Raw genomic sequence first — 26,942 nt, 5'->3', positions numbered from 1 at the left:
CTGTGAGCTTGTAGCCATGCAAGACACTGGTATGATCAGAGATTAATATTGTTGGATAAAACAAGAGTGCACAAGTCAGGAAAGAGACTGTAAAGGCAGCAAAAGGAAAGTAAAGGTCTCCTTTTTTTTTTTTTCCCCCCTATAAAATGATGTGGTAGTTCTAAACCAAGGCTTGAGATTTTGTGCACATTGTTTGACATTTAATATTGCAAGATAACCCCGCTATTTGTAAAAATTCCCTAAATAGATTTTGTAAGATCTGTGTTTCTATTGTGATTCATCATTATAATTTGGGAAAAAAATAACAATAGTTAAAAGCACTCTTGATCTAAAAAAGCAAGCAGATGCCAAATAGAAAGATTATTTCCTTTCGTTTTTCTGCATTTCAAACAAGTTTCCAAAGATAAACTCTGGAAAACCGTGTGATACAATTTAAATATTAATTGGTCCTTCCGAATTAACGCCTTTTATTTATTCCTTAGAAATTACATCTCTGAGCTGTGCATAAATATACTTTTCATTCAGAAGTTCACCTTAACTTAGTGTTTTGTTATAATGATATTTTAAAACCTTTTATGAGCATATTTACCCTGTTTCTTGGCATTAGTATTCCAGGATCGGTGTTCTGTAGTACAGTGTATTTACAGAATATGAGCAGAATATCCTTGTACTTTTGTGTGTACTTTTGTTGAGTAGATGCTGAAGCTAGTTAACAGTGTTTTAGAAAGTGCTTCTTTAGACAATATAAGAAACCTACATTCCTCTTGTCCTTCTGTCGCCAGAGTTATATCTAACTTAAACTGTGATTTTCATCTTTTCTTTGACAGGATTTTAGCATTACTATTTGTTAACTGTGCCAAACAGTTAAATACCAGGGAACACTTTATGCAATCAGTTTTGCATTTCTGTGTTTACCAGTCATCATTCTCCATGTATAAAGAGGGAAGATATTCACAAGTTTTGTGAAATAGGTGCAGTATCTTATTATAGAATCTCCTGAATACTCTATTCAGTTACTTTTAACAGTCATTTAAGACAAAATAAGTGTTGCAATAGTTTGCTATTTGTCTGTACCTGGGGGTTTGGTTTTTGCACATCTTGACTATGGATTCCGTTTCTCAGCAATTGCTTGTTGATTATACTAAAAAAGTTGTGCTGCGATCCAGAGAGAAGTGATCACTGCTGAGGTGTGCTCACAGATATCGAGGTTCTTGCATGGGGCAGCTAAACATAATCGCTGCAAATACCTGCCTGCTCAGTAGCAGAAACTCTCTCTAATTAACTGAACCAGTATGATTCACTCTGTGGGCTTTGAGACTGCATCTGGTGATAAATAAACCAGGGTCAGGAGCAGGCTGAGGCAGCGGAGCGTGATCCTCTGTGCTATGTGAGAGGTAGGATGTTGTTCCCTATAACTATTTTCTCCCCACAGCAACTGCTGATGCATCTGGCATATCTGGCGGAAGGGTGCCTGCCCGGTGGCATTGCTCCAGGCAGCAGAGCACCACTGCCCTGTCTTTTGGGAATTGGGTGGAGATGGGGAAGGAAAGAGCTTTGCCAGATGGATGCTCAAATATGCTGTGCCACCTTGCTTCAGAGCCAGGGAATGATGCCCAAGCTGTTTAAGTAGACACATGTATGTAGTCTGAGACACCGAGGGATGGAAAGGCGGGAGAGGCTTTGAAATGGATGCATGTGTGGCTGCCAGCAGATGTAGTCAGGAGCTCATGAATCACAATGTTTGTGGTAGCAGTACCATTTTTTTAGCCCACACAGTTTTGCTGATTTTTATTATTATTCATTTCCTCCTTACCTTTCTGTTTAATAACAGATTGCAACAATTGGTATTTTTGTTTACTTTCCAGAAGGACACAGTAAATTTTAAAATGTGAGAGGCACTACAGTGAGTAGGTAAAGACACACAGGGTTAGTTTGTACCTGGTTAAAGACACCTTTGCAATAGCCATATGCTGTGCAAGTGGGATAGAGGCATTTGGCAGCAGTGTGTTGGCTTGAACCACAGGTGAAAGTGTCCTGAGCTGCGTACTGTTTAATGTGATTGAGTGAAGTTCCTGTGCCATGTGGGAGGTAACAGCAATTCACTAAGCACACGTGCAAATGCCATGTGTGGATGCACTGACTCATGTTAATGTAATTACCTCATTGTAATTGAGTTAAGTACAATTGATTTAACAGTAGTGAAGAGGAGCCCACAGTCAAAGTCTAAAATGTGAGTTCATATTGGATTGTCAGGGTTACTGATTCTTGCAGGTGGCTGAAAATTTTCTTCATATTACAGTGAATGAAGAATGTGCTTAATTTTAGCCACATCCACAGGCTTAGTGGAACTTACACAGGATGGTAGTTACTGTTCCCTTGCATGTATTTTCCATACACTGAGTGACCTATTGATAATACACCTTTTGCAGAGTGGGAGGGATCAGCACATTGTGCACATCACTGTTTTATTTGGTTGTCTGTTCTGTAGGCTGAGTTCCGATACTGATGTAGAAGTATCTTTTCTTGTCACTTAATTAATTTTTGGGGCATCTCCTGACAATAATTTTTTAAAGACCTGTGGTTCACTGCTCCGCAAGCTTGATCTTTTCTCAGAAATATTTTTAATTCCTGCTTTATATTTGTTCCCAGTTACTAAGAAGCTCAGCTGTTTACCCAGACTTACTCCAACAGTAGTCGGCTTCTGTAATTCAGTATGTTAGCATACTGATCCATGGCTTTGGAAGCAATGGGTGTTATCAACTGCTATGTGATGACATGAGAAAGTAGTTGAAAAAAATTAGTAGCTTGATTGGTTCAGCAGCTAATGGGCATATCAGATATGAATTGTATGGATCCGCTATATTATGTTAATATGGATTTAGTTCCCAGTGAGCTTTTTTTTTTAATTTTGCAAAAATTTTCTCTTTTGTGTAGAGAAGGCTGGACTTATTGATAGAAGGGTTTTGTCACAAATTCCAAATTTTCCATGAAGAGTTCATCTCTGTCCCTTTGAGTTCTGAACACAGTGTGTTACTACTTTAGTGAAACATCCCACAAAGAAAAAAAATTTGAAACTTTATTTATTGAACTTCATTGATCTTTTACAGGTTTAGATGACTGGTACTCTCAGGGTCTTCTTTGACATTACAGTTTTAGCTACATTGGAAGGAGCAGTCTTACCTTCTTCGTTCTTTCTGCACAGGCCCAGGCTCCAGAATGAGTCAGTTCAGCAAGCTGAACCTGTTTTAAAAATGAAACAAACCAAACCTCTTTTTTTTGTAGAATTAATTGCTTGCTGGCAAAGCTACTTAAACTGATGGTGACTGAGATGAGTGTCAGTTCTGGTACAGGAGGTAGAGGCAGGAATCTTATCTGGAGCTGGGGAGAGCAGAAGGGGGCTGCTCCCTTCCTGAGAAGGTGTCATTTAAATTAAAAGTTATATTAACGAGTTTAGAAGAGTAATTATAACATTTTAGTTTTGTTTTCATCCCATAAATACTCAGTTTCTGAAAACAGAGTATTCTCTATATATTTATATAGAGATATTTGTATATCTTGTCTTTTTTCCACACGTGTTCTTAGGAATTTAGTAAGATAGCATAGATTCAAGCTGCTATTTAGAGAGTTTGGTATTTTTGTTTTACGAACAGTTCATTTGTAATGTTGGCAAGCTGGTTGGTTGTTTTGGTTGGTTTTGTTTTTAAGAACCAAAATGTCTTATTTGACAAAAAAAACTTGCCTGGATAGTTTGTCATATTAAGTGAAAGGGAGCAGAAAACAACATGAAGAAAACCAAAATATTACATGCAGTTGTGAGTAAAACATAATTATTATATGTTATAAATCTAAGCATATTATTAAGCATATTATCATTTATTTATTACTTTATTTATTTATTTATGACCAATCATATGTAGCTGGTTCTGTGTCCCTTTCATCAGACAACAAATGACTTTGCTACTGGTTTTGATTTCATGTGTGATAGGCCTTCATTCTGTATCATATCAGGGAATTAAAAATTGATTGGATAAGTAACTGTGTTATTTCCCAGGAGAGATAACCTTTGGCTGAGGTGTCTGTGAGTACATTCACAATATATGTATTCCTTGATAAGAAAGAAAAGGGTTTAAATGCCCATTTTCCTTCTGCATCCTTTGGAATGCAGGGCAGAGGGATTGTTAGTTTTGAAAAGCTGCATCCAAGGAACAGCAGTCAATCCCTGGTTTTACTCTCCCAGAGAGCTTTTCATTCACTTTAGAGTATGTCATTAGGGGAAAAAAAACGAGGTCTTTAGCTGTGCTGAGGTATCCATTCCATGGTTTATTCTTAAATCTCTTCTAAATCAACAGCTGAACTGAAAATATGAACATTTTACTAATACAAGACTAATTCTTGCATCTTCAGCTGTTCCTATGTTCTTGCATGCAATAGGGAAGCCTGAGGTCTTGAGTGTATGGAGAAATATGCTTCTCCCAGCTCTGTATCTGTTTTATTATGTCTTTTCTCCTACCTCTGCCAGTAGCTGTCGCCTCTAGGTTTCTCATGTTTGTGGTTAGCCTCAGGGGCTTAATTCTCTGGAAACACTGAGGGTGATGAATCAAGCTAATTTGTGTTAATTTTGAAAATCCAAACAATCTGACTTTAATTTTGTGTAGTCTTAACTTGCGGTTTTCTTGTTAACATTTCTTTAAAATTTCTTATCTCAAAAATGTCTCACCTGTCTACCTAACAGACATTTATGCAACTGATTATTCTGAAGAATATTCGTAAGTCCACAGAACAAAGCCAGCTATAAGAAATCCCACATGGTTTATGAACTGCAGAAGCTTATCAGATGACTAATTCTGAACTTCCCTTGCATTCTTAAAATAATTATTCACATGACATGATGGTCGTATCTCAGTGATTTTGGAGGTGCAGAAGGACTGTGTAGCTCTAAAGAAAAAAGTTGGTGTACTAATTTGTCCTTAAGATCCATTGAAGGGGTACGTGTTTTAGAAAGTGAAATAGGTTAAGTAAGATTGGTCTCAGGATGATTCATATCTGTTCAGCCAAACAGATGTAGGGAAGCTTTTTTCTTGGTTTGAGGTTTGTTTTTTTTCCTATGTCTCTGCCCATGAGCACATTTTCCTTGTGAGCAGAATGTTTACTGAGCCTACATTGTCCTGTAGACCACGTTACTTATCTGTTTCTTGGAAGAAGCAGTTTGTCAGTCGTAACTGTGCTGTGTGAGTTTTTGCCTCGGGTGTGGAAACACTCTGAGTGTGCCTCCACTCTTGGTGTCCAGTCTCCTGACCTGCTGAGACTGTGTCACGGCGCCTTCTGGGTATGTGGCTGCACAGCCTGCCGAGCCTTCCATGCAGCCTCATCTCCACACTTGGATAATCATTGTGTTCTCTGACACTGAAACTGTGGTGCAATAGCTTTGTCATCTTCTCCCTGCTGCGTAAGGTGGTAATCAGCTTCTGGAATTAATGTGCTACTTCGTTGTGGATATAGATATTAGTAGTGTGTTTTTTGAACTTTAGGAATACCAGACAAGCAGATTTATTGGTTTAAAATTGGCAGCATAATGAACAGAAATGCAAGAGGTCTACCATAGACCAATTCCTTAGACTATGCCGGACTAATTAGAGACATACTTATTGCATTATCCTAAATTGTTGAAACTTTTTTTCTGCAGGAGGCCTTAGCCTCACTTGTGTATCAGTACCTTCTTTGTCTTTCAGTCAATGAAATCTTATCTGCTCATCTATTTATGCCTTTAATCCGTCATGTGTTTTTTAAGACAGAACGAGACTCTCCATTGTTCATGTTCCATTTGGCCGATGCAGGCAGGTCTGCTCTTCAGCCCATCCCTGTGTACCCCTGTACAACTCCAGGGCTCTCAGGCGTCCTCTCTCACAGCAGGAGGGAGATGTGCAATCCTGCTTATCATGGTATGGAACCTGGATGATTCCTGACAACCAGTAGATCCTGCTTGTCCCCTTTCTTCTCTGTACCAGTTTTGAATCTTCATCCGAAGGAGGAGATAACTTTTAACTGAGTGAGAAAAATCCGACTCAGCTTAAAAAGTGAGCATTTTCTCCAGCTATCTAAGCCTCATGGAAACAGCACAGCATCTACTCTCTGTTCTTGCCACTGGTAGTACTTATATCTTCTCTGATTCTTTCACAGTAGTTTTAGGAGTCTAATTAAGGTGGACATGAACAGCTTTTTGGGTGGGACTGCCACTCATGTTGATGACATTCTGCTTGCTACTACTGTATTTTTGGGAAGTTGATGTGGTATTTTGGGGATTACAGAGGACAGTAGTAACAAATCTTCCCTGAAGATTCACTGTGTTCCTACTCAAGGTTGTCAAGTTAGTTCACATTACAATTTCACCTGCCATCTTTTGTAAAACCACATTTACAAAAGCTGAGTCATTCCCACTCATAGGCAGTTTTTCAGTTTTTCCTGGTAAACTTACTTCACTGCATCTCCAACTTCACTGCATCACCACAGCTATTTTTAACTATAACTGAGAGTCAAAGACTGCACAGATGGATGTTGATCCATGATCAGATGAATGTGCTGGTAATAGAGCTTATTTAACCAAATCTGGGACAATTGCTTGGTAGCCTTCCTTCTCCTGTGCTTCTCCTCCTGATTCTGCTCACTTTCTCTCACAGTGGAATATCTCTGTGGATGCTGCTGGTGCAAGAGCTGCTGGGTACATGCATCGCGTGTAGGTGCTGCTTTGATTTTAAAAAGCCTTTGTAGGTAAATACTGTAACATAGCTGTTCTTCGCCCTCCCCCAGCACAGTCTGTACAAGAGGCATTTTTTTCTGTCAGCAAACCTTTCTTTCTAGCTAGCCTTTTATTATACTTTGTAATGGGTACCTTGTGTGGCCTCGTGTTTAATTTGGTCTTCGTTAAGTTAATGTGTTTGATAAAGCTAGGTTATGGAGTTGGCTTTAAATTACACGTTTTCACGTGCACACACATGCATGTACACATGTATATAAACTGTGATAAGGAAGCCTAGCAGGAAAAACTTGAATTCTGAAGCCGAAGTTGCACACACAGCTGCAAGTCTACCCCTTTTTATTTCTCTCACTTTAATTTGTACTTAATTGATTTATGATAACCTGCAACCGCCAAAAATAACGTGTGGTGCTTTCATCTACAAGTGGTTACATCTTGCGTAGTAGCTAGAAAATAATTGTTGGTGTGAATGTGGTCATAAGATACGTCACTGAAATTAATCTAAATAAAGCAATGATACAGAGAACTTACTGTCTCCCACAACTCAGCTGTGTTCTTGCACCTTAGTTACTATGTGATGTACCTCTGATTTGAGCTTTCAGAGTTTTCTCTTTCAAACAGTCCAATAAAAACGGAGCCTGGAATTTGTTTACTTTATAGTATTAAAGGCAAACAGGCAACTTTTATTGGACTTGTAAAGGAGTAATGTAGATGGTAGAAATTTCAGGCTGTATTTTGTTTGTCGTAAGTTCTGGCACCTGGGGGTACTGAGCTGTTGATATGAAGAGGGTTGGCTGCTTTCACTGGTGTTAGGCAGTCTGTTAGACCTGACTATTGCATTAATACAGCAGAAAGAATGAGTGGAAACATAAATATGTTTTAGTGAAAAGACTTCAGTTTTTCTGCGGTTCTGTTTTTAGTCCCCGATGAAATACAGTGTTATGAGGTGGAAAAGTCTTCGATCAGAACTGAGAGGAATAGAATCATTACATATAGAACTGTTTTAGTGTTACTACAGTTGGGTACAATAGAAATAAACTCCTCAGAAGTTAAGCAAATGTAACTACTGCAAAGTCAGTGTCCCTGGTCTTGTGCTGCCTTGCCCTGGGATGGGTAGTTGGAAGAGAAGATACTCACTTGTTGTTTGCTCTCCCTTCATCAGCCAGGACTTGTATCCCCAACAGGCAGTGGAAACCTGAACATGCTGTGTATGCCATTGATGCCCCGTGAAACAACATGCATCTAGTATTGAAAGAAGGATGGACAGGGAAGAGTCTGCATCTCACACTGTTGTATTGAAAGAATAGAACTAGATGATGCACCTAAACCATAAATGTGTGTTTGGAAGGATTTCTCTATGGAATATTTGCCATACAACTGCATCACCTGCCTGCATTTCATAATGAGATGTCTGGCATGTCTGAGGTGTAACCAAGCCACAAAAAAATTCAGAGTTGCAAGGCTGATACTTGTGGGTCTGCTCTCCCCCATGAGTGCTGATGAGAGCTGTGTCGTCAGAGTGTAAGAGGAAATACTTGTCCTTAAGGAACCCTTTTGTGTCTTCCTGCTGTAGCTGATCCTCTTTCAGAACGCCTCGGAAAACATTTACACTCTTTGGCCGAGCATGCTAAAATTAGGGCATAAAAATGACAGATTCTATATTGGATTCTTAAATAATATTTAAGTAGTCTTGTGTAATCTGAGGAGAAGCCAATGTTACTGTCACTTGATTAATGCGGTTGTATGCGTGATACTCCAGTTTCACAATTACTTCCTCAATAAATATAAGCGTAACTATAGTAATAAGATACTATTTTAAAAGCAAAGTTTTTCAAGCATTTCCAAGTACTTCCCCAGTACCTATGCTAATAAATCAAAATAGTTTATCTTTGCTATTTAAAATCCTTTGTTGTCTTTCATAAAAACTGCCTTTTGTTTACTTTAGAAGGGGTTTGCTTGAAGTGCTGTTTTCTCATTTGTGTCACTATAAATTCAGAGATGTTTCAATGAAACATGGGATATGTCCTTTGTAACAGAATATAGCGTGTGCTTTGATACCAGAAGTAGCACCAAACCAATCATTTCTGTCAGCTTCTAAAATGCAGCTGTCCAGAGAGCTAGTTCACAGTAAAGCTACAAATTAAGTACTCTCTCAAATAATAATTTAAAGTTGCTGCTAAGTTGAAGTTACTTCTTGAGTCATCAACGCTATCTCCTTGTACTGCTGTGTATTTCTAAAAAGTAATTTCATTTGAAGTCACCCACTCATTTCCTGTTATGTCCAGAAGGTATCAGACTTTTAATGCTAGTTTCACTGCTGTCTAGTACCTTAACTGTCACGTATTTAGATGATTTGCCGTTCCCTTCCCTCCCAAAAAGTGATAGAGGTTTGAAGTAAAAAAAATAACCTTGTGTTCATTCTTCCTCCAAGACAGAAGTATTATTTTATTCAAAATCCGAATGTATGATCAGTATTTATAATTCTGACAATTGTGTCTAATTAAGATATAGCTGATTATAACTTTAACTTGGTAGATTATCTAGTACTAGATTTTAAGAAATGAACAATTGGTAAATGCATAATGTGCTGTACAAGAATAACTAAGGAAGATTAATCTTAATTAAAAAAAAACAAACAACATAGAAATACCAGAGAACTTGGATCATAAGTCAGGAATTGTTAATACAGTTGTTGCTGTTTAATTTTGCTTTTATAGTAAAGGGAAAAGTGTTCTGTTTTTACAGTAGAGATGTCATGAAAATAACTATAACTTAAAAAAGAATACCATCCTCAACAGAAATTTCAGCCTGTTTACCATTTCTTTGCCTTCTGAGCAAACATATTTGAACCCCACCAATTTTGTCAGATACTCTTGTCTTATTTTTGTGTGCATGGTGACTTTGGTTTTAGTAAACAAATATTCTAACCAGCGTTTTATTTTTGTTTCACTTCTACATTGGCATTTTAAATGCATTGAACTAAAAAAGATATAGTAAGTGTAGGTTCTGACCTCTGAACAATTTAGCAGCATTAGTGTATTGCCTGTTGATAAACCATGGCTTGTACGTTCTGTGCAGAACCTTGCACAGTGCAGTGTGAGTCCTTGGTGGGAACTGAGGACGCTGATACCTTAAAAGTAAAAACTGCATTTGCCCAAGAGCTTGCGAACAATTCAAGAGAGGTTCCTGTTTGCAAGATAATGGATTTTTATCCTGGGATTGCTTAGGGCATAGTTACTCTTGGTTGGCTAAAATATCATGAGTGCTCACTTACTCCGTTGCTCCCCAGCTCGCTGTAGCTTTCAAGCAGACAGCTTTCTTCTCTCTGAAGGGTTAGAAGAGGTCATTGAAGCATAGAGGGGCTTTGCAATAATGCAGCTGATGGTAGTTTTCAGAAAGCATTCTCCACCGCAGATATCTCGGGTTTCTGAGGTGAGGACCTGTGATGGCATCATGGCACAGGGCATGCTGGCAGGCTCCATTTCTTAGCCCAGGGCCTAGGAGAGGAGATGGTGGTGGTGTGAGGACAGTTCTTCGGGCTCTAACCTACAGGTAGCTGGGATTGACCAGAGGAGAAGAAGAAGGAAAGGGAAGTAGTGGCAGGGCTGGGCTGCCAGCACAGTCCAAGTCAGGATTGAGCTCTAAACTTTCATTCAGCTTCCAGGACTTGAGGTGCTCCTTTGCCTTCACAGCCTGGGAAGAGAGGGGAGTTGGCTTATCTGCAGCTTTGAGAACCTGTAGCCACTGTAACTGTCAACCAGTTCTTATCCACAGATCAGTTTTAGCTTGAATCACCAATCAGACCATTGCCCCAGGCTACCACCTCTGGTTCTTTCAGCATGACACAGCCCTTCCACCACCCTATATCCTGCCCCAAGTTGCTGACCTCCAGCATGATCCAATCACTGTCCTCTCTCTACCTCCATCCTTCCCACAACACAGTCCTACCTCAACTTACTTCTCACAAGTAAGATCCTTTCTGTCTTGCGTATGTATTACCCTCTACCTGCCAATACAACTCGGCTACCCTCTCTCCAACTCGTTATTCCCTTGTTGGTCTTCAGAGTTGGTAGCTACCGGTTATACCATGCTTCAGGAAGAAAGAGGCAAGTTGGTGTGATTGGGATTTGTTTTACCACGACGATAGAGTGGGCTGAAGTGTCTTAACAGGTTCAGGACTCCCTCTGCACTGGTGACTTGCTAAATCATTTGTGTGAAATGCCTTTTTTCAGTGTCAGCCTGTGGCTTCTGTAGTTGCCCACAGTGTTAGCCGTTCCTCTATTTACTGATGAGACATGAACCACTTGATTTTCTCGTGTAAAGCTGGGATATAAAAGGATGGATGAACCTCTTTCTTAGTATTTTTCTGGTACTACTTTTTGCTACTAGTATCCAATTTAGAGGTTAAGGAGAGCTTCCCAGAGGTGGATATTCAGGGTCTGCAGTAAGAAAACATGACTCTTGGGCCACTTTTATGCAGGGGAAGGGAAGGGTACATGTGCAGTGAGAGATCCTACTGTACCTGAATTAGCAGAGCACAATCTGGGCCTAATTTATTTTTAATTATATGCAGTCTCTTGGGGGCAGTAGGAGGTGGTGAGGGAGGCGGAAAGGAAAGCTTTATATAGCTAAAACATCTCCTGGCATAGGGGATCATCATTCCCATACATGGCAGTATACAGAGGAGCACAGAAATGAAGCTTATAGACATCATAGGGCAGGAATGGATGATAGAGGTGCTGCAGTTGTTTTTGAAAATGTGGTTAACGACACCAGAAAGGTGTAGTAAATCTGGAGGAAATAGTGGTTTTAGCTGCCATTGAGTCTATGCTTTCTACTAGAGTACATTTCCAGTACTTGAAAAATGCAGAAAACTGTGGGGCTTTTACATTGCATTATCCTCTGCTCTTGTGCTTCCACCCATGTTTATGAGGTGACCTACCTTGAAATCAGTTGATATTTCATTTGTTAGGGGGGAACTGTTCCAGTATGTACAGTGTGTTTTTCAAAGTGAATTGTAGCCATACTGCATTCTGTCCTCACCATTAAACTCATAGAGGGGAAGCGAGATAGGAGAGAGCTCAACCTGCATTCATCTTGTAGGTTTCAGTGCATTTATATCCCTTGTGGAAGAAAGGAGAGAACCGGAGTCAGTGGCATTCATGAATTTTTTTTCTTTGCCAGAATGGCAATGGGGGTGGAGAAGGGAAGGTCTAGGTCTCTGTGTGACACCTTTTTCCAGGTAATAGAAGAAAAGCTGCAATAACAGCTTCCTTTGATGTCTGCTTGGGAAGTTTGGGTTTTTAACAGAAAAGAGGCTTGAAAAATAGTCTGCATAGGTGGACACTATGAAAGTACAAAGCTCACAACTGTCATGAATTTTTCATTGGAAGAGGTACACTGTGCTCATAGCCTAGCCATGCTGGTTTTTTGCACTTGACGTGTCACTAAAATGAACTGAATGTCAGTGTGCCTTGGTAAACCTGTTCATCTGCACCTCAGACCCATGTCTGGGTAAAGAAGAAAAACAGAAAAAAAACCAGTGCTTCCTCCCAATGAAAATAGAAAGAAGGTAATGTTTCCTATTTAGTGATTGCATAAAAGGTCATGTCTGTTTGTTCCCAAGTTTTGTAGAAAAAGCCTTCAGGTTTCTGCAAAATTGCCTTACAGCAGACAAGACTGTAACAGAAAACAGGGTGGTTTCAGCTGCGTGAAGTGACTGTACTCACCTGAGGGTACAGATGGTGCTCAGTGGTGAGTGAAGAAAGGGGAGGCTCTCCATCCTGAGGAGGATCTGTGGAGCTCCCAAAGGCAGTGTGGTCAGCTGGTAGCGAGGAAGAGCTTGTGAAGGGGGAGCTTGGAGATATTCGACCATTGGGAGGCTGTCAAGATGTCACACCCCGAGGGAGACAGAGTAGGACCCAGAACAGCATTTAAACATTTAGTTTGTTACCTATAATGTTACAATTTTAAGCTAAGAATATAAGCTTAAGTCTAGACCAATATTAGCATCCTATAAGGGTTTGTGAGGGACTATATGACCTCTCTGGGGTACAGTGATAGACTTTTTAGATGTTTCCACAAAGTTGCTGCAGGTGAAGTTTTGCAGATTCTCCGGTGCTTGGCGGGAGTGGATCCATCATGTTATGTTGATGGGGGTCTCAGACCAAGTGAGACGGAGCTCTGATTAAGGCTTGTTCTTCTCATTCTCTTATAGTCCATTCTGGAGTGATAACATCTGGGGTATCGGGCAGCCCTGCTCCTTATCTTCTTTACCTTTGGCCAGTGGCACCGCTGGTAAGGGACATACTGGGTTACTTTAGCCGCCCTGCTGGTGCATCCCCCACCAGCGTGTAGGGATCTGAAAAACTCCAGGGTCATACATCAAGCCATTTCCAACACACAAAACTGACAGTTTCCACATCCATAAGTCATAATCTTATTAGTACTCGTGTTTTCATGATCACCTCTGATTCTTTGTTCTGTGGCTCTGGTGTAACTTCATGCCTGCGTTGATATGCGGGAAGGGATGACCAGGGGCCAGTTTGGTCATCCTGATTGGCAAATGAGTAGCGGAGACATAATGGCTCATTCATTCTCTCCGACTCATCCTTGCTGCGCATGTTGGCTTTGATGTGGCCGCTGATGTGGAGCAGCCACCAGACCTCCACCCCGCTCCTCTCCACCCCGCTCCTCTCCACCCGGCTCCTCTCCACCTCGTGACTCAGCAAAGCAACAGCCCTCTTCGGCAGCTTCGTTGGGGAGGGATATGTCACAAGAGAAGATGATGCTTCTTGATGGTTGGACTTAAGAGGGAATTATAAATTGTCTGGGATTAGCAGCATGGTTTCAGGAGATCATTGAGGCAATGTAAGTGGTAAGTTGGCAAGGTGCTGCACAGGACAGCTTTATCTATCATGGCTGCACACTCTTGCGGCTTCTTGGGTTTTTGACTGCATAGATCTGATACAGGGGCAGAAACACAGCAGAAAACCTGACGTTACCAAGAGGAGGAAAATGATTTTCTGCCTGAGTCAATGTGAGAGTGAGGGGGAGGAACTGTCCCTTTGAATTGATTGAACTGAGTCCTAAAACTGTTCTTGTGACTAGCACGACTGATGAGAAAATACTTAAACTAAGAAATGGGAGAAGAGGCTGGCTTAATTTTCATGCCTGGTTTAAAGCACAAAAGGAGGAAAACTGGGTAAATGAGAATTGCACATGTGGTAATACAAATGGTCTATGCAAAGGAGAAAAGGAAGGGTGAAAACTAGTAGAAGACTCGTCGTGTAGGTGCTACACTAACAGAAAAAATACTTACTATAGCGAGAAAAGAGGGTGAGGTCAGGGATATACTCTCTAGTATACAAACTAGTATACTCATTAGTATACAAAACTAGAGCAGCTGGTGATTAACATGTAACCAGATATAGAGGCAGCAGAAACACGGTCAAATTGCATTCATGGTCTGAACATGATTACTGAAAATTGTGCAGAAAATTGGTAAGGTGTTGTGAACAAAGTGGCACCATGTAAAGAAAAAACAGTAGCACAGGCACAGTAGAATCTGTTTGGTCAAAATCATTTTGGGAAGGAATTATGAAAGACATGTTGCAGACCTCAAACTTCATATACAGACAGTGTAATAGGAATATCATGAGAGAGGAATACTGGTAGGAACAGTAACATTATAGATAGGCTATGTAGTAGGCCAGATCTATATTTAAGCACAGATGATATTGTAATGATATGATGTTTCTGCACATAACAGTCGATAGTTTTTCTTATCAAAAGAATAATTCAGAATAGAGGTTGTGTTATTTTGGACTTGGAAGGAATTGTTGACCTTACAGAATACCTGATTGTTTTAAAGATTAAGACAGAGTGTTAGGTGGGTTAATTTGGTTTAAGTTAAATGGGATGATGAAAAGTAAATAACAATTTTTTTAAGGCAATCATTTGTTAAATTAGGCAAAACAGTTGATGAATAGAGGTGAGGTGAAGTACTGGAAGCTTAGATGGAGAAGAGGTTCAACTTGAATCTCAAGTAAAGGAAAAAGAGAACTGTGGGAAAATACCTAATCTTTCTAGCAAAGGGCATTCTCCTGGAAGGGATATTGGTATAGAAAAGGTAATGTGAAAGGAAGGAGGAGTAAGTTATCAAAGGAAGTCCCTTCTTAGAAGTTGTGGAGCAAGAACTGAAAGTATTAAGCTGAATTTACTTAAAGATCGTAAGAGTTGAAGCAGTTAATGAAAGTTTCTTTAGATATATAAATAAATAGAGAAAGAAGAAATTATTCTGTTGTACAGGGAAGGTGGTTTGGAATTAAAGGGAGCCTTTAATTCAAAAGCTAAATAAATACCTTTGCACCCTTCTCAGCAAGAATAGTGACAGTGGGGGACAGTGACAGGATGATGAGTAGAAACCAGGTTATGAACCTGACTACAGTCGAGGTGGAAATTCAAGACAGAAACAAATTCTATGTAAATAAGGATGTGAAATTGCAGTGTACCTGCTGCATTGTGGTGACTGCCTATGTATGAGTTCTTTCCCTCCTGTAAAGTTACTCAATAGCTTATCCTGTCTGTTACAGACATACCTAGATGTTATATACATGGCTCTTCATTGCTAAGAGCTGAAATGCAATCTTTGAGAAATGAAGTGGTTCGTAGCTTTATTTTTAAAGTAAAGTTAATTCACTGAGCTGAAAAAAACATTAATACTGTGGATTTTCTTTTTTATGTAAAATATTAAGAAACACATTCTCATCTCAGAAGTTGCCATTTCCACTCTGTATACCCTGGAGCTCATTGAACCTTTTTGTGAACAGATTTAGCTCACTGGAAAAACAAAACTCGATCCCTGTTTCCTCTTCCTCTTATACTCCCCTCTTTTTAAACTGAGTTTGTTTCCTGTCAGATTAGTGAGTTAAATTGGCTTATGTGGGGGACCAAGAAGTGCCAGATTTGGTGCAAGATAAACCTTGGGAGCAGGAAAGAGCCCTTGAGGTCAGCAGTAGCAATGGTGAGTTATCTTGTGGGTGCCTGGCCTTCTTCTGTATTAGTGCAGCAGAACTGCACATTACTCTCAGAGAGGCTCTTGTTCAGTTTAGTGGATTTTTTGTTTGTTTTAGCATTCTGCCTGCAAACATACATGATCTTCACAAACCTCCTAAAATGAACTTTTGGTGGACAGCAAAAGTCCTTGCAGCAGTGTTTGTATCGTGCAACTGATACTGTTTTGCAGCGCTTCTCCTAACATTTGCAGTATACAACAGTTAAATTCTGGTTTTGACGTAATGCAGATAAGAGCACTAGTATAGATAAAGTGTAAATTGTTTTATTTGTGTCCTCTTACTCTGTACTCTTGCTTTACTCAAAGGCTGCAAGCTCTTGACGGAACTGTATGAGGTTTTGGAGAGAATTTCATATGATCTTCAGTTTGATTTGGCTTCAGGATATGCTTTAGTCTGTGGCTTGATTTAATTGCAGATAATTTTGGAGGAAAACCCATTTTCTTACTTTGGGAAACCCGGCATACTGGTGGCATCTGGTCATTGTACTGAGCAATCAATCACTAGATAAAATGGAGCAGAAATGAGAGGTACAGAAAAGAACAATCCTAAGCAGAATGCTGCCAAATTACTCTCTGCCCTGCTTCACCCCCAAGAATTTAATGTCTGTGACAGCAGTTGTTCACAGCCCTGACTAGAAATAGCAAAGTTGTGTCGAGGAGGTGCTTACCGGGACCCTATTCCTTCTTCCCTCCCCACACGTTAATAAAAGTAATGCACATTTATCGGAGGGGCCCTGTAATGAGACTTAATTCCAAGCTTCCTTTCTTTTGCACAGACCGGTGGTGGTTGTAAAGCATTCCCTGACACTGCCCAGGAAATGGTACTTTTCCTTGGTACCATCTTGTTAATACAGTTTATATATACGTTTTTTGTTTCACGGCAGGAAATACTTTCCAAGAACTTGTGATCATGGGTTTCTCCACTCCTATACGCTTATAACATTATCAGCATTTTGGACCAAACCATTGCTTGTGACAGAGGTGTGAGAGACCTTACATTGTAGGCTAACTTAACAAGAAATAGTAGAATCACAGAATCACAGAATAACCAGGTTGGAAGAGACCCACCGGATCATTGAGTCCAACCGTTCCTATCAAACACTAAACCATATCCCTCAGCACCTCATCCACCCGTGCCTTAAACACCTTCAGGGAAGGTGACTCAACCACCTCCCTGGGCAGCCTGTTCCAGTGCCCAGTGACCCTTTCTGTAAAGAATTTTTTCCTAACGTCTAGCCTAAACCTCCCCTGGCGGAGCTTGAGGCCATTCCCTCTTGTCCTGTCCCCTGTCACTTGGGAGAAGAGGCCAGCACCCTCCTCTCTACAACCTCCTTTCAGGTAGTTATAGAGAGCAATGAGGTCTCCCCTCAGCCTCCTCTTCTCCAGGATAAACACCCCCAGCTCTCTCAGCCGCTCCTCATAAGGCCTGTTCTCCAGCCCCTTCACCAGCTTTGTTGCTCTTCTCTGGACTCGCTCCAGAGCCTCAACATCCTTCTTGTGGTGAGGGGCCCAGAACTGAACACAGGATTCGAGGAGCGGTCTCACCAGTGCCGAGTACAGAGGGAGGATAACCTCCCTGGACCTGCTGGTCACGCCGTTTCTGATACAAGCCAAGATGCCATTGGCCTTCTTGGCCACCTGGGCACACTGCTGGCTCATATTCAGTCGGCTGTCAACCAGCACCCCCAGGTCCCTCTCCTCCAGGCAGCTTTCTAGACAGACTTCTCCTAGTCTGTAGCACTGCACAGGGTTGTTGTGCCCCAAGTGCAGGACCCGGCATTTGGCCTTGTTAAACCTCATCCCATTGGACTCTGCCCAGCGGTCCAGCCTGTTCAGATCCCTTTGCAGAGCCTCCCTACCCTCCAGCAGATCAACACTTCCACCCAGCTTAGTGTCGTCTGCAAACTTGCTAAGGGTGCACTCGATGCCTTCATCCAGATCATTGATGAAGACATTGAACAGGGCTGGACCCAGCACTGAGCCCTCGGGAACCCCACTTGTCACTGGCCTCCAGCTGGATTTCACACCATTTCCCACCACTCTCTGGGCCCAGCCAGCCAACCAGTTTTCCACCCAGGAGAGTGTGCGCCTGTCCAGGCCAGAGGTGACAGTTTCTGAAGCAGAACGCTGTGAGAAACTGTGTCAAAGGCTTTACTGAAGTCCAGGAAGATACATCCACAGCCTTTCCCTCAGCCAGCAGCACTGTAAAGTTAAAAAAGAAACTAAAAAGCCCTACTCTGCAATCACTGTATTGACTGCTGGTAAAAATAACAGCAAAGACTCTGACAGCTGAAAGAGAGAGAAAGGAGGAAAATCATGTTGCTTTTAAGTTTTTCCCTTTGTTCCTTGGTGATGTGCCCATACACCCCATTCAGGACTCTAGAAATGGTTCACTGACTTGAAACTCTGGCTGCTTTTAATTGTGTGAGTTTTATTTGTTTAAGTAATGTGAGGAAAATACCGAACTAGGTCTCTCAACATTAAATTATCAACTTAAAAGACATTTTTTGTCCAGCTCTTCAGACAATTTAAGAGGGATTCAGTGTTTAGATTTGTTTTGCTGGTTTCCAAATGCCATTTATTTGCTATGGCTTTGAATTGTTATCGCATCCTGAGAGAATCTCACTGAGCTGGCTGACAGCGTAGTAGTATATACGTTTACGCAATAAGTCAGAAGGTACCATCTGTAACATTGAAAAGCTGTTGAGGTGTATTCAAGGAGAGTACTGTGCAAGTCATTTGGACTGCTTTTTTTCAACGTTTTTTGTTGTTTAAAGTGCTTTAAAAAGCAAACATGCAAAAATGTCCACTTGCACAATATGAGATTTATGAAAGCATAGTTGTTCCATTACTTTGGCTCTTAAATATATTTAAAAAATCCCTCTTGTAAATATAGTGCTCTGTTTGGATATAAAAGTTCTGTTGCTAGAAGTGAAATGAGAAAAATAAAAACATTTTAGAGAAAAATGCGTTAAGTCATGTTGAGACTTAAAAATATCTTCATTATGTTGTAATTAAACAAAAAGACACAAGCATCCATGTTGTGTTCAGTCTTACCGAGAAATAAGGGCTTATGTTTATCTGCCTGAGGTTCCTCTTGTGATTAGCACCATTCTGTGTTGTCATGATTGTCTAGTTTTGGAACATTTAACTGTGTTTTAGTCTGGGACAAAATACATGTTGTTCAGTTCTTTTCTTATGCGAAGGTTTTTTTCTGGTGGCTGCTGGAGGCTGAAGAGGTGTGTATGGACCTAGGCCTGGTTTTGTGCCACAAGCATAATCTGTTGTTTCAGTTGATGAGTAGTGGTGTCTTCTTTGGGCATATTCTCAACTTGGATGTTTCTTCATTGTGACAAAGATCCCTTTACAGACAGTTCAAAGTGGAAGGCTTCCTTGACATAGTACTACCTCCCTGGGTGGTTTCTTTAATTGGTTTATGTGCAGTTACTCTCTTCCAGTTGTATTAGTGAGAAAAATGGCATATTTCCTTTTTCATACTTTATATTTTCATTTCCGAAAACAGGCAAGCTTATGATTCAGGTGACATTTTATACATTTCTTATTCTGTGTGTATGTGTCCCCTGTACTGTACCCCTTTTTTAAAATAATGCTTAATGCTCAACCTCTCACTTAGAAAAGTCAACTATTTGACTTATTCTTTGCACTGTTACTAGATTTGGTGGAAGAGCCACCTGTACTAGAGCTCCACAACTGGATAAGCAAGAAAACCAGCCTTCATCCTAAACAGTGGAACTGCATTCTTGCTTAGTTTTGACTGCTGGAAAAATTATAAGCAACTGAGTCTCTCAGTCAGACTGGCATTACAGAATCACAGAATCATTGAGTCCAACCATTCCTATCAAAATGTGTATTAGTATGACATTATAATTATGTATTGTAATAATAATATATTATAATATTAATAGTGCCTTGTTGCGTTATGAATGTTTGCTTCTGTGTAGACTGTGAGAACTCGTCTGGCCCAATACTTGGGGGTTTTGGGAGCAAAGGTGTGTGTGCTTTCACATGATGTCATTATAAATATTCCCAATTATAAAATAATTTTTAAGTTAGTCTGTCAGTGCTGTGGGAAATGGATTTTATGGTGGTGTCCCTTTTAGAAAGACTGGGAGAAGTTAAGTGGCACAGGTTCCCCAAAGTAACTCTGCTGCAGAATTTGGGATTGGAAACCTGTTTTCCAGTCTTACTGGATGTGATTCAGATCTGGATTAAGATATCTAGAAAAGTCTAGATTAGAAGAGATCTCTTGAGATCTTCTGGTCCAACCTTTTGCTGCAAGCAAGGCCTCAGGTTAGGTTATTCAGTTCCCTGTTAAGCTGAGTCTTAGCTATTTTCAGCAAAAGGAACTACACTACTTCTCTGGTCTTCTCTGTTTAATTCTTCTCACAACGAGCAACTTCTCCTTACGTCTGAATGGTGTTTCCCCTGGAAAACTCAGGCCACTTGCCTCTTGTCCTGTTCTCCCTGTGTCCTTGTGAAGGGACCAACTCCCTCTTTGTATATGAACCATGAACTCTCAAGATTTTAGTTCTTGAGCTCTGCTAAAATAGTTCCTTGGTACTGCAGACCTCCTATAACCCATGAACCCATGTCAGGGATTGCTATCTGAGTTGAAGACGTTCCCTAGTTTCACTTGTAGAATAGTAGATGTGACTTTGAGAGCTGAGTGCCATTTTTGACGTGTGACTGAGTGGGATGGCACCTGCAGTGAATATTCCCTTCTTGAGTCCATGGTTCAGCCATGTGAATGTTGGAGGGCAGAGTAGGGATTGGTGAGGATACATTTTCCTTTTTGCTGTGAAGAGTTCGTGACCAAAGGAAAAAAATACTTTCATAACTCTCCTGCAAAAACTACATCTGTTTGGAAAATGATGGATTTTGTAATGTTTTGTGTGAGTCCAACTGATCTCATTCATGTAATATGTAACTTCTGACACTTCTAAACATTTAGTGCAACCAGTCTATAATTTTCTCTTTTTCCTCATAAAGACTTGTCTTACTTAACTTGATGATAATTTTATTTAAGAGTTTGATTCATCAAATTTGTCCTGGGATGTAGACTTGCTATTGTACAGAATTTATTAGGAATTGAGATGAAAATTTTCATTGCATCAAAATTCATGGTGAGCTCCTGTTGTATGAATTTTGTCCAATATTTTGCTGGCACAATGTAATATCAAAAGGTGTATCAGTGTTTAGTTCACTTGCCCTGATGATAATAATTTCCTTTTCTGTGGATGAAAATACAAATCCATACCTAAATCATGCGAAATAGGTAAGATTTTTGTAGTAGTGGACAGAAATTTAGCAGCTCACTAGGGAATTGCCCTTTTCACTTTGTTCTGAGTGCCTTCCTCCTGTCTCATGCTCATTGTATCTTTGGTTCATGTTCAGAGCACCAGAGCTGTGTCCCAGATAAAAAGAATATGAATTATGATAATTTTGATTGTAAATGAATTTACTCTGAAGTGAACACTTCAGAGCTTTATTCAACGTTCTCTTAAATATTTAAACATTTCAGTTTAAATATTTAAATATTTCAGTTCCCATTGCCTGTCAGACAGGAGTTTTAAGAATACAGTGTCTTGTCTGCTTCTTACATCTATAGCATTCATCACAGAAAAGGAAAATGTTATTTCAGTTTTGTTGATACTGGAAATAGATTCTGTTACTTGTTTAGTGTTGAATAGTGTTTTCAGTATATGCAGAACTATAATTTGTAATATCGTCTGCTATAGCTCATGCAGAGGACATTGTTATTCAACTTGTATGTATTCTAGAATAGTAGGCAGGATAATTTGTCCTGTTGATTGTGAATGTATGTACTGTTTTTAAGGCAATGGTAACCAAGAGTATTTTTCCTATTTACAGAGCAAGCTTTACATGGAAGGATTTAGAAGCCTAAAAGAAGGAGAACCAGTGGAATTTACTTTTAAGAAATCTTCCAAAGGCCTTGAATCAATACGGGTAACAGGCCCTGGTGGGAGCCCCTGTTTAGGAAGTGAAAGACGACCCAAAGGGAAGACAGTACAAAAAAGAAAACCAAAGGGAGATAGGTAATTACCTTACTTTGCTATTCCCTCCTTTTTTTTTTTCCTTTGAAAGTCATTTTCAACATTTATTCATTTGTGAAAGGAAACCCTCCTATGTAGATTTGGCTTGTACATGTAGTCCAGCAATTCGGTTGAACTTAGTAAGCTGTATCTATGCAGTTACGTATGTCACCCACTTGATTGCTTTTACTTGAGAAGGTTGTACTGAATTAGAGGGAGCCTGCGAAGGAATGTAATATTATTTTGAAAATATTGCTGTTAGACTGAAAAGAGAAGTTGGTCTGAATACAGGTGAAATAACATCATGTTTAGATGAGAATTGCACATGCTAAAGAGACTGTTGTGTGCAATGGGGTTTTGAACTGTGTATCAGTAGTTTTATACAGAAGAAAGTATAATTGATGCAGTCATGGTTGAGATGTACATAATTTGTTTAATTATCTTTTAACTTAGTGAGCAGAGTATCAGGTGTTGCCCAAAGTTTTAACACCTGGTGGTCGGAAGAACTGTTGTAATTTTATTTTATGAATTCCAGGTTAGTCTCGAGAGCTGCACTTGTTTATACACACTGCAGCAGCCTGACTTGCTCTGTTTTACTTTACTTTCTGCCTCTGATGGCTTGAAGAAGTTCTGTAAACCTCTTCACTATGAAGGTATCTACAGCTAGTTCTCCAAGGACAGTCATCCTGCCTCAGATCTCTTGTGTTAAGGTGAATAACGCTTTTTCCTCGCTGTGTTGCCCTGCCCAGTAGCTGTAATGACTGTGATCAGGAGGTATACATTACTTGTGAAGGATCCCAGTAAGAACATGCAAACAGCCAAGTTTTGCTTGCAGTATTTTATCTATGGCGTGACTGAGAGGTGGTTCTCTTCCACTGCAAGTTCTGAATGAGAGAGTAGCTTGGGAAAGAGGATGTCACCTGGAAAGTCAGTGTAGCCTAGCCTTGAAAAAACCTTTGCCAGGTACAGCAGAAACTTTTGCTGGGTACTGATGAACTCTGGTTGTCCCCACCTCTGTTAAGAGGTTTGGGGTTTTTTTTTCCCACTTTTTTCATATTTTTTTCTTTTATTTTTTTTTAATTAAGGTCTGTAGACAACATGATAGTTGTCTCTCTTTCACCTTCTTTGTAAAAGCCAAAGGCCATGAACAAAATTTATTACTGCTGTAACAGATCAGAGTCCATAACCACAACAAGGAGAGACTTTGTAAGGCATACAAAGCTTTCTTTTTGATTGCTCACCATATCTGGCCTTTCAGAGTTGTGGTGCATGCAGTGGCTGTGAAAAATCTTTTCTCTCCCCGGCCTTGCTCACTCCCCTGCTTTTTTTCTTTTTTTTTTTTTTAATGAGCTAGACTTTCAGTATAGTTCATACTTAAACCATTTGTTTTCCATGGACTGTAATTACTATTAGTATTGTCATTGTTATTGATGTTTCATACTATGGCAGCAAATAAAGGTCACAGTCATGATGCTGTTGTCCTGTTCGTTGCACATGTATATGAAAGAAGATGGTCCTTGCTTCAAAAGCCTGGAAATTTAAATGAACAGGTTGTAAGTAGATCAGGAAAAAACTACTTTTAAGGAGAACAGGATCTGAACAACTGTAGATACCTATAGTGCACAGTGTAGTAACTGCAGAGGAAGTAGTCCTTTAAATACAACTCCTTTCATACTTGGTAAGCATCTAAAATAGAGGGGGTGAATCTTGTCTTGTTGCTGTTTATCTTCAGGAAATAGAAAGGCAGCCTAGCTCTGATGCTGTAGATACTTACGCATCTTTAGAAGTTGGGCAAGATGAATCCTACTTTCAATGATGTTTTTACATGAACAGATACACCCTGATAAACAGTGCAGAGGTATGATCTATGAGACAGTGTACTCTTTAATGTTCACTTGCCTTTAAAGAAGGAAAAAATTCAAAATTAAATTTAATTGATTTGAATAAGAAAATGTAGGCAAAAACATCTACCCACTTCTGTCTCAAAATTCTTATGCTCAAGTCATAAGATGCCAAAAAAAAGGCTGAAATGTGAAATGTTTGAAGTAGCATTAACATTATCACTCAGTGAGCAGTGTTTTTGCTTGAAGGAAAATAGTTTTGACTGAATGCCTAGCCAGTAAAAAAAAAGGGCATCTCCAACATGTATAGTGGAAAAAGTATGGAAGATTGCTGGTTTACTGTGGGACCTGCCTTCATTTGTGAAAGCTAATAACTTCTTGTGTTTAGCTCCTTTCTACTTGTATCTTTTTATATGGATCCTATTTGAATGGATTTCATGACTCTGTTAATGGTGTATTAGGCAGAAAGAAGACAGGCAGAAGGAGTTAGAGATAGCAAAAGTGAGGAAAAAAAGGGGGTAAAAGCAGCAAGGTGTATGGAGAAGGGGGAAAAAAATGTCATGACATGGAGGTTACCAGTATTTGACACTTGTTGGTAGATTTTGTGATTCTTCCACAGTAGACTTGGATTCCCTGTAATTTGCAGTGTTGCTGCTGTGGGAACGTTGCTATGACAGGATTTCCCCTTCAGGATTATTGTGAGCCACACTTATTTTATGACATGGGTAGGAAGGCTTTGTAATCGCTGTTGATGATATTGGCCACTTCATCATCTTTCCTAGCCAGCACGCTAGCGCAGGCCAGTACAAGGAAGGGAAGGTCTTTCGTGGTCCATGTGAAATGAAGCTGCAGGTGTAAGCAGCCTGCAGGAATTAGGTTCCCAAAGCTTACTGTAAGTTATTGCAATCTCTGTGTATCTTGCCTATATATTTTTTTCACAAGCGTCTAGAGTAATTTGGCTAGAGAGGAGGTTTCTAAACAAGGCATAGCTGGGATTTTCATCTGACAATTACTGGGTTCAGAAGTGGTGTTTTATGGCAGAGATGCACAGTGGCAGCTCTTGGGGCTGATCTCTACCTAAGCAAGCCAGAGGGTGAATTTGCAGTGCGTTACACTGCAGCAGGTTGCAGCTCCCTTTGTAGGAGATTTTAACACGTGCTGAACACAATGTGTTTTGCTAAACTTTGACAGTGAGCTGACACAGAAATATGCTGTGCTGCTCTCTAGGAGTGACTGTGGGGAGCTGATACAGAAAAGATAAAGTACTGTGAATTCACACCTTGATCACCTGCTCAGTAACTTGTAGGCAAATTTGTGAAATCTTGATTTGGAGTTGAATAAATGAAATCAGAACCTAGCCCACTGTCTCAGAATCAGGGTTGGAGGAAGAAGGAAAAAAAATTACACTTTTTTTTAAAGTAAACACAGTGTTTGTGTGTGACCGAAGGTAAAGGACCATTTTATTAGTTGTAATTTGTTATTTATCATTATTTTTATGATTTTGTATAGCTTGGAAAATATCCTTCAGTGTAGTGTGTATCTAAATAAATTTGATCCACAAACCATTGGCACAATATTAACAAAGAAAATGCATGATTCTCATAGGACTAGAAGCTACAGTTCTCTTTGGGACCTAAAGGTATTATCCAGTATCTGTAAATATTCCTAGTAGGATTTCAAACTTGAATACGTTTTCAGCAGTGTCTGTGGTGCTGCATCTGCTCAGCTTGGCTCTTGCTTCATGTGGAATGTTTCAGGGGACAACTTTTTTTATTCTTTTTTTGGTTTTGAAGTATTTATTGCAAAACGGAAGCAGTAAAATAAAGCAAGAAGGACGGGACAAGGAAGAAATAATTAAGGGTATAGCTTCATCTCCCAGTTTTAATTTATGAGATTTTAGTCCTTTGCTATCCTCTACTAACATCACACTTGTGGCAGGGAAGCTTTCCAGCCTGGGTGACCTGTATCAGTAAGTGGTTTGGATTTAAACGTGTAATAATTAAGCAGTATGTTATGAGATTCGGGGTTTCATAGCATTATAGAATAGTTCAGGTTGGAAGGGATCATCTAGTTCCAACCCACCTCCCTGCCTTGGGCAGGAACACCTCCTACTAGATCAGGCTGCCCAAGGCTCCATCCAACCTGGCTTTAAACGCCTCCAGGGATGGGGCAGCCGCAGTTTCCCTGGGCAACTTGTGCCAGTTTGACATGAAACAATTCACTGACTTGGTTTAAAGTACAGCCCTGCAAGTAGATTGTGAGGGAGGGAGTTGGGAGCTGCTGGAAATGAGTGAGCTTAATGAGGCATCACCACTGGATAAAGGGCAATGCTGAATTATGTTCTGTGAATATGGCTAGTGAAATAGTGGTGTATTTCTAGCTCAGTTGGCTAAATAGTAATGAGCACTGCAGCATTGCTGTAACACTTCAAAAAACCTTTTTCCAATGCAGACATCTATGAAGGGGAGACAACTAGAAAAGAAATGGTTTTATGTTATGATATAATAAATGGTATTTACCAGTAACTGTTGGACATGATGAAAAGCATAGTTTTGAAACGAAGAAAAGCATTATTTCTAAACCGCTGATTAGGTGGAGATACAGCCACTTAGGGAAGGGGGCTGTAATAATACTTCCCTGATGAACTGTGTACTTAAAACTAGTTTGTGTCTGAGTCAGACTGAAAACTAATTTAATATCTGAAGATGTTTCACGGATGATCTGAAGTCAGAGTATAATAAGAAAATCTTAAAGTTTTCTTTATAAGCTCATGATCTGCACAAACAGCTGCTGGTAAGTGCTGTGGAAGACATTTAGGTTGAAATTAACAGAACTAGGAGAGCTTGTTTAGGACAGAAAAGTTACATGATACAGAGTCATTTCAAACTTGAGATTATACCAATCCCATCTCTACTGACTGCTCAAATGTGTAATTTGATTTTCAAAGAAAAGCCTTCTATGGTTCAAACCAAGGACATTTTTGTGAAGGAGATGTGAATAATGGGAGTGGTACAGCCTGGGACGGAGAGCCCTGAACTAGTACCAGAATGGGAGAAGCTCATAAAAACTGTGCTTAACAGACAGATGGGACTGATATGGGTGAGGAAAGCCCATCAAAGTCCCTTCACCCAAGAGGTGGGACAGAAGGCCAGGCAGGTGGCCACCACACACAGCTATGCTACAGGGGCATGGCCACTTCT

At 40.0% G+C, this 26,942-nt stretch overlaps 1 protein-coding gene across 3 annotated transcripts in view; it reads left to right on the top strand.

Annotated features, from left to right (window-relative positions):
• Positions 1 to 26,942, top strand: part of LIN28B (lin-28 homolog B) — a 95,408-nt gene that overhangs the window by 34,834 nt on the left and 33,632 nt on the right. For all 3 annotated transcript variants that reach the window (XM_069850924.1, XM_069850923.1, XM_069850925.1), the window contains one exon: positions 21,720 to 21,904. In XM_069850924.1, coding sequence (XP_069707025.1) covers positions 21,720 to 21,904 — 185 coding nt within the window. The remainder of the gene's footprint in view (positions 1 to 21,719; positions 21,905 to 26,942) is intronic.

Source organism: Phaenicophaeus curvirostris, chromosome 2 (assembly GCF_032191515.1).
Source record: "Phaenicophaeus curvirostris isolate KB17595 chromosome 2, BPBGC_Pcur_1.0, whole genome shotgun sequence".
NCBI classification, from domain to species: domain Eukaryota; kingdom Metazoa; phylum Chordata; class Aves; order Cuculiformes; family Cuculidae; genus Phaenicophaeus; species Phaenicophaeus curvirostris.
Note: the sequence above shows the minus strand (reverse complement) of the source record. Positions and strands in the feature narration are given on the sequence as shown.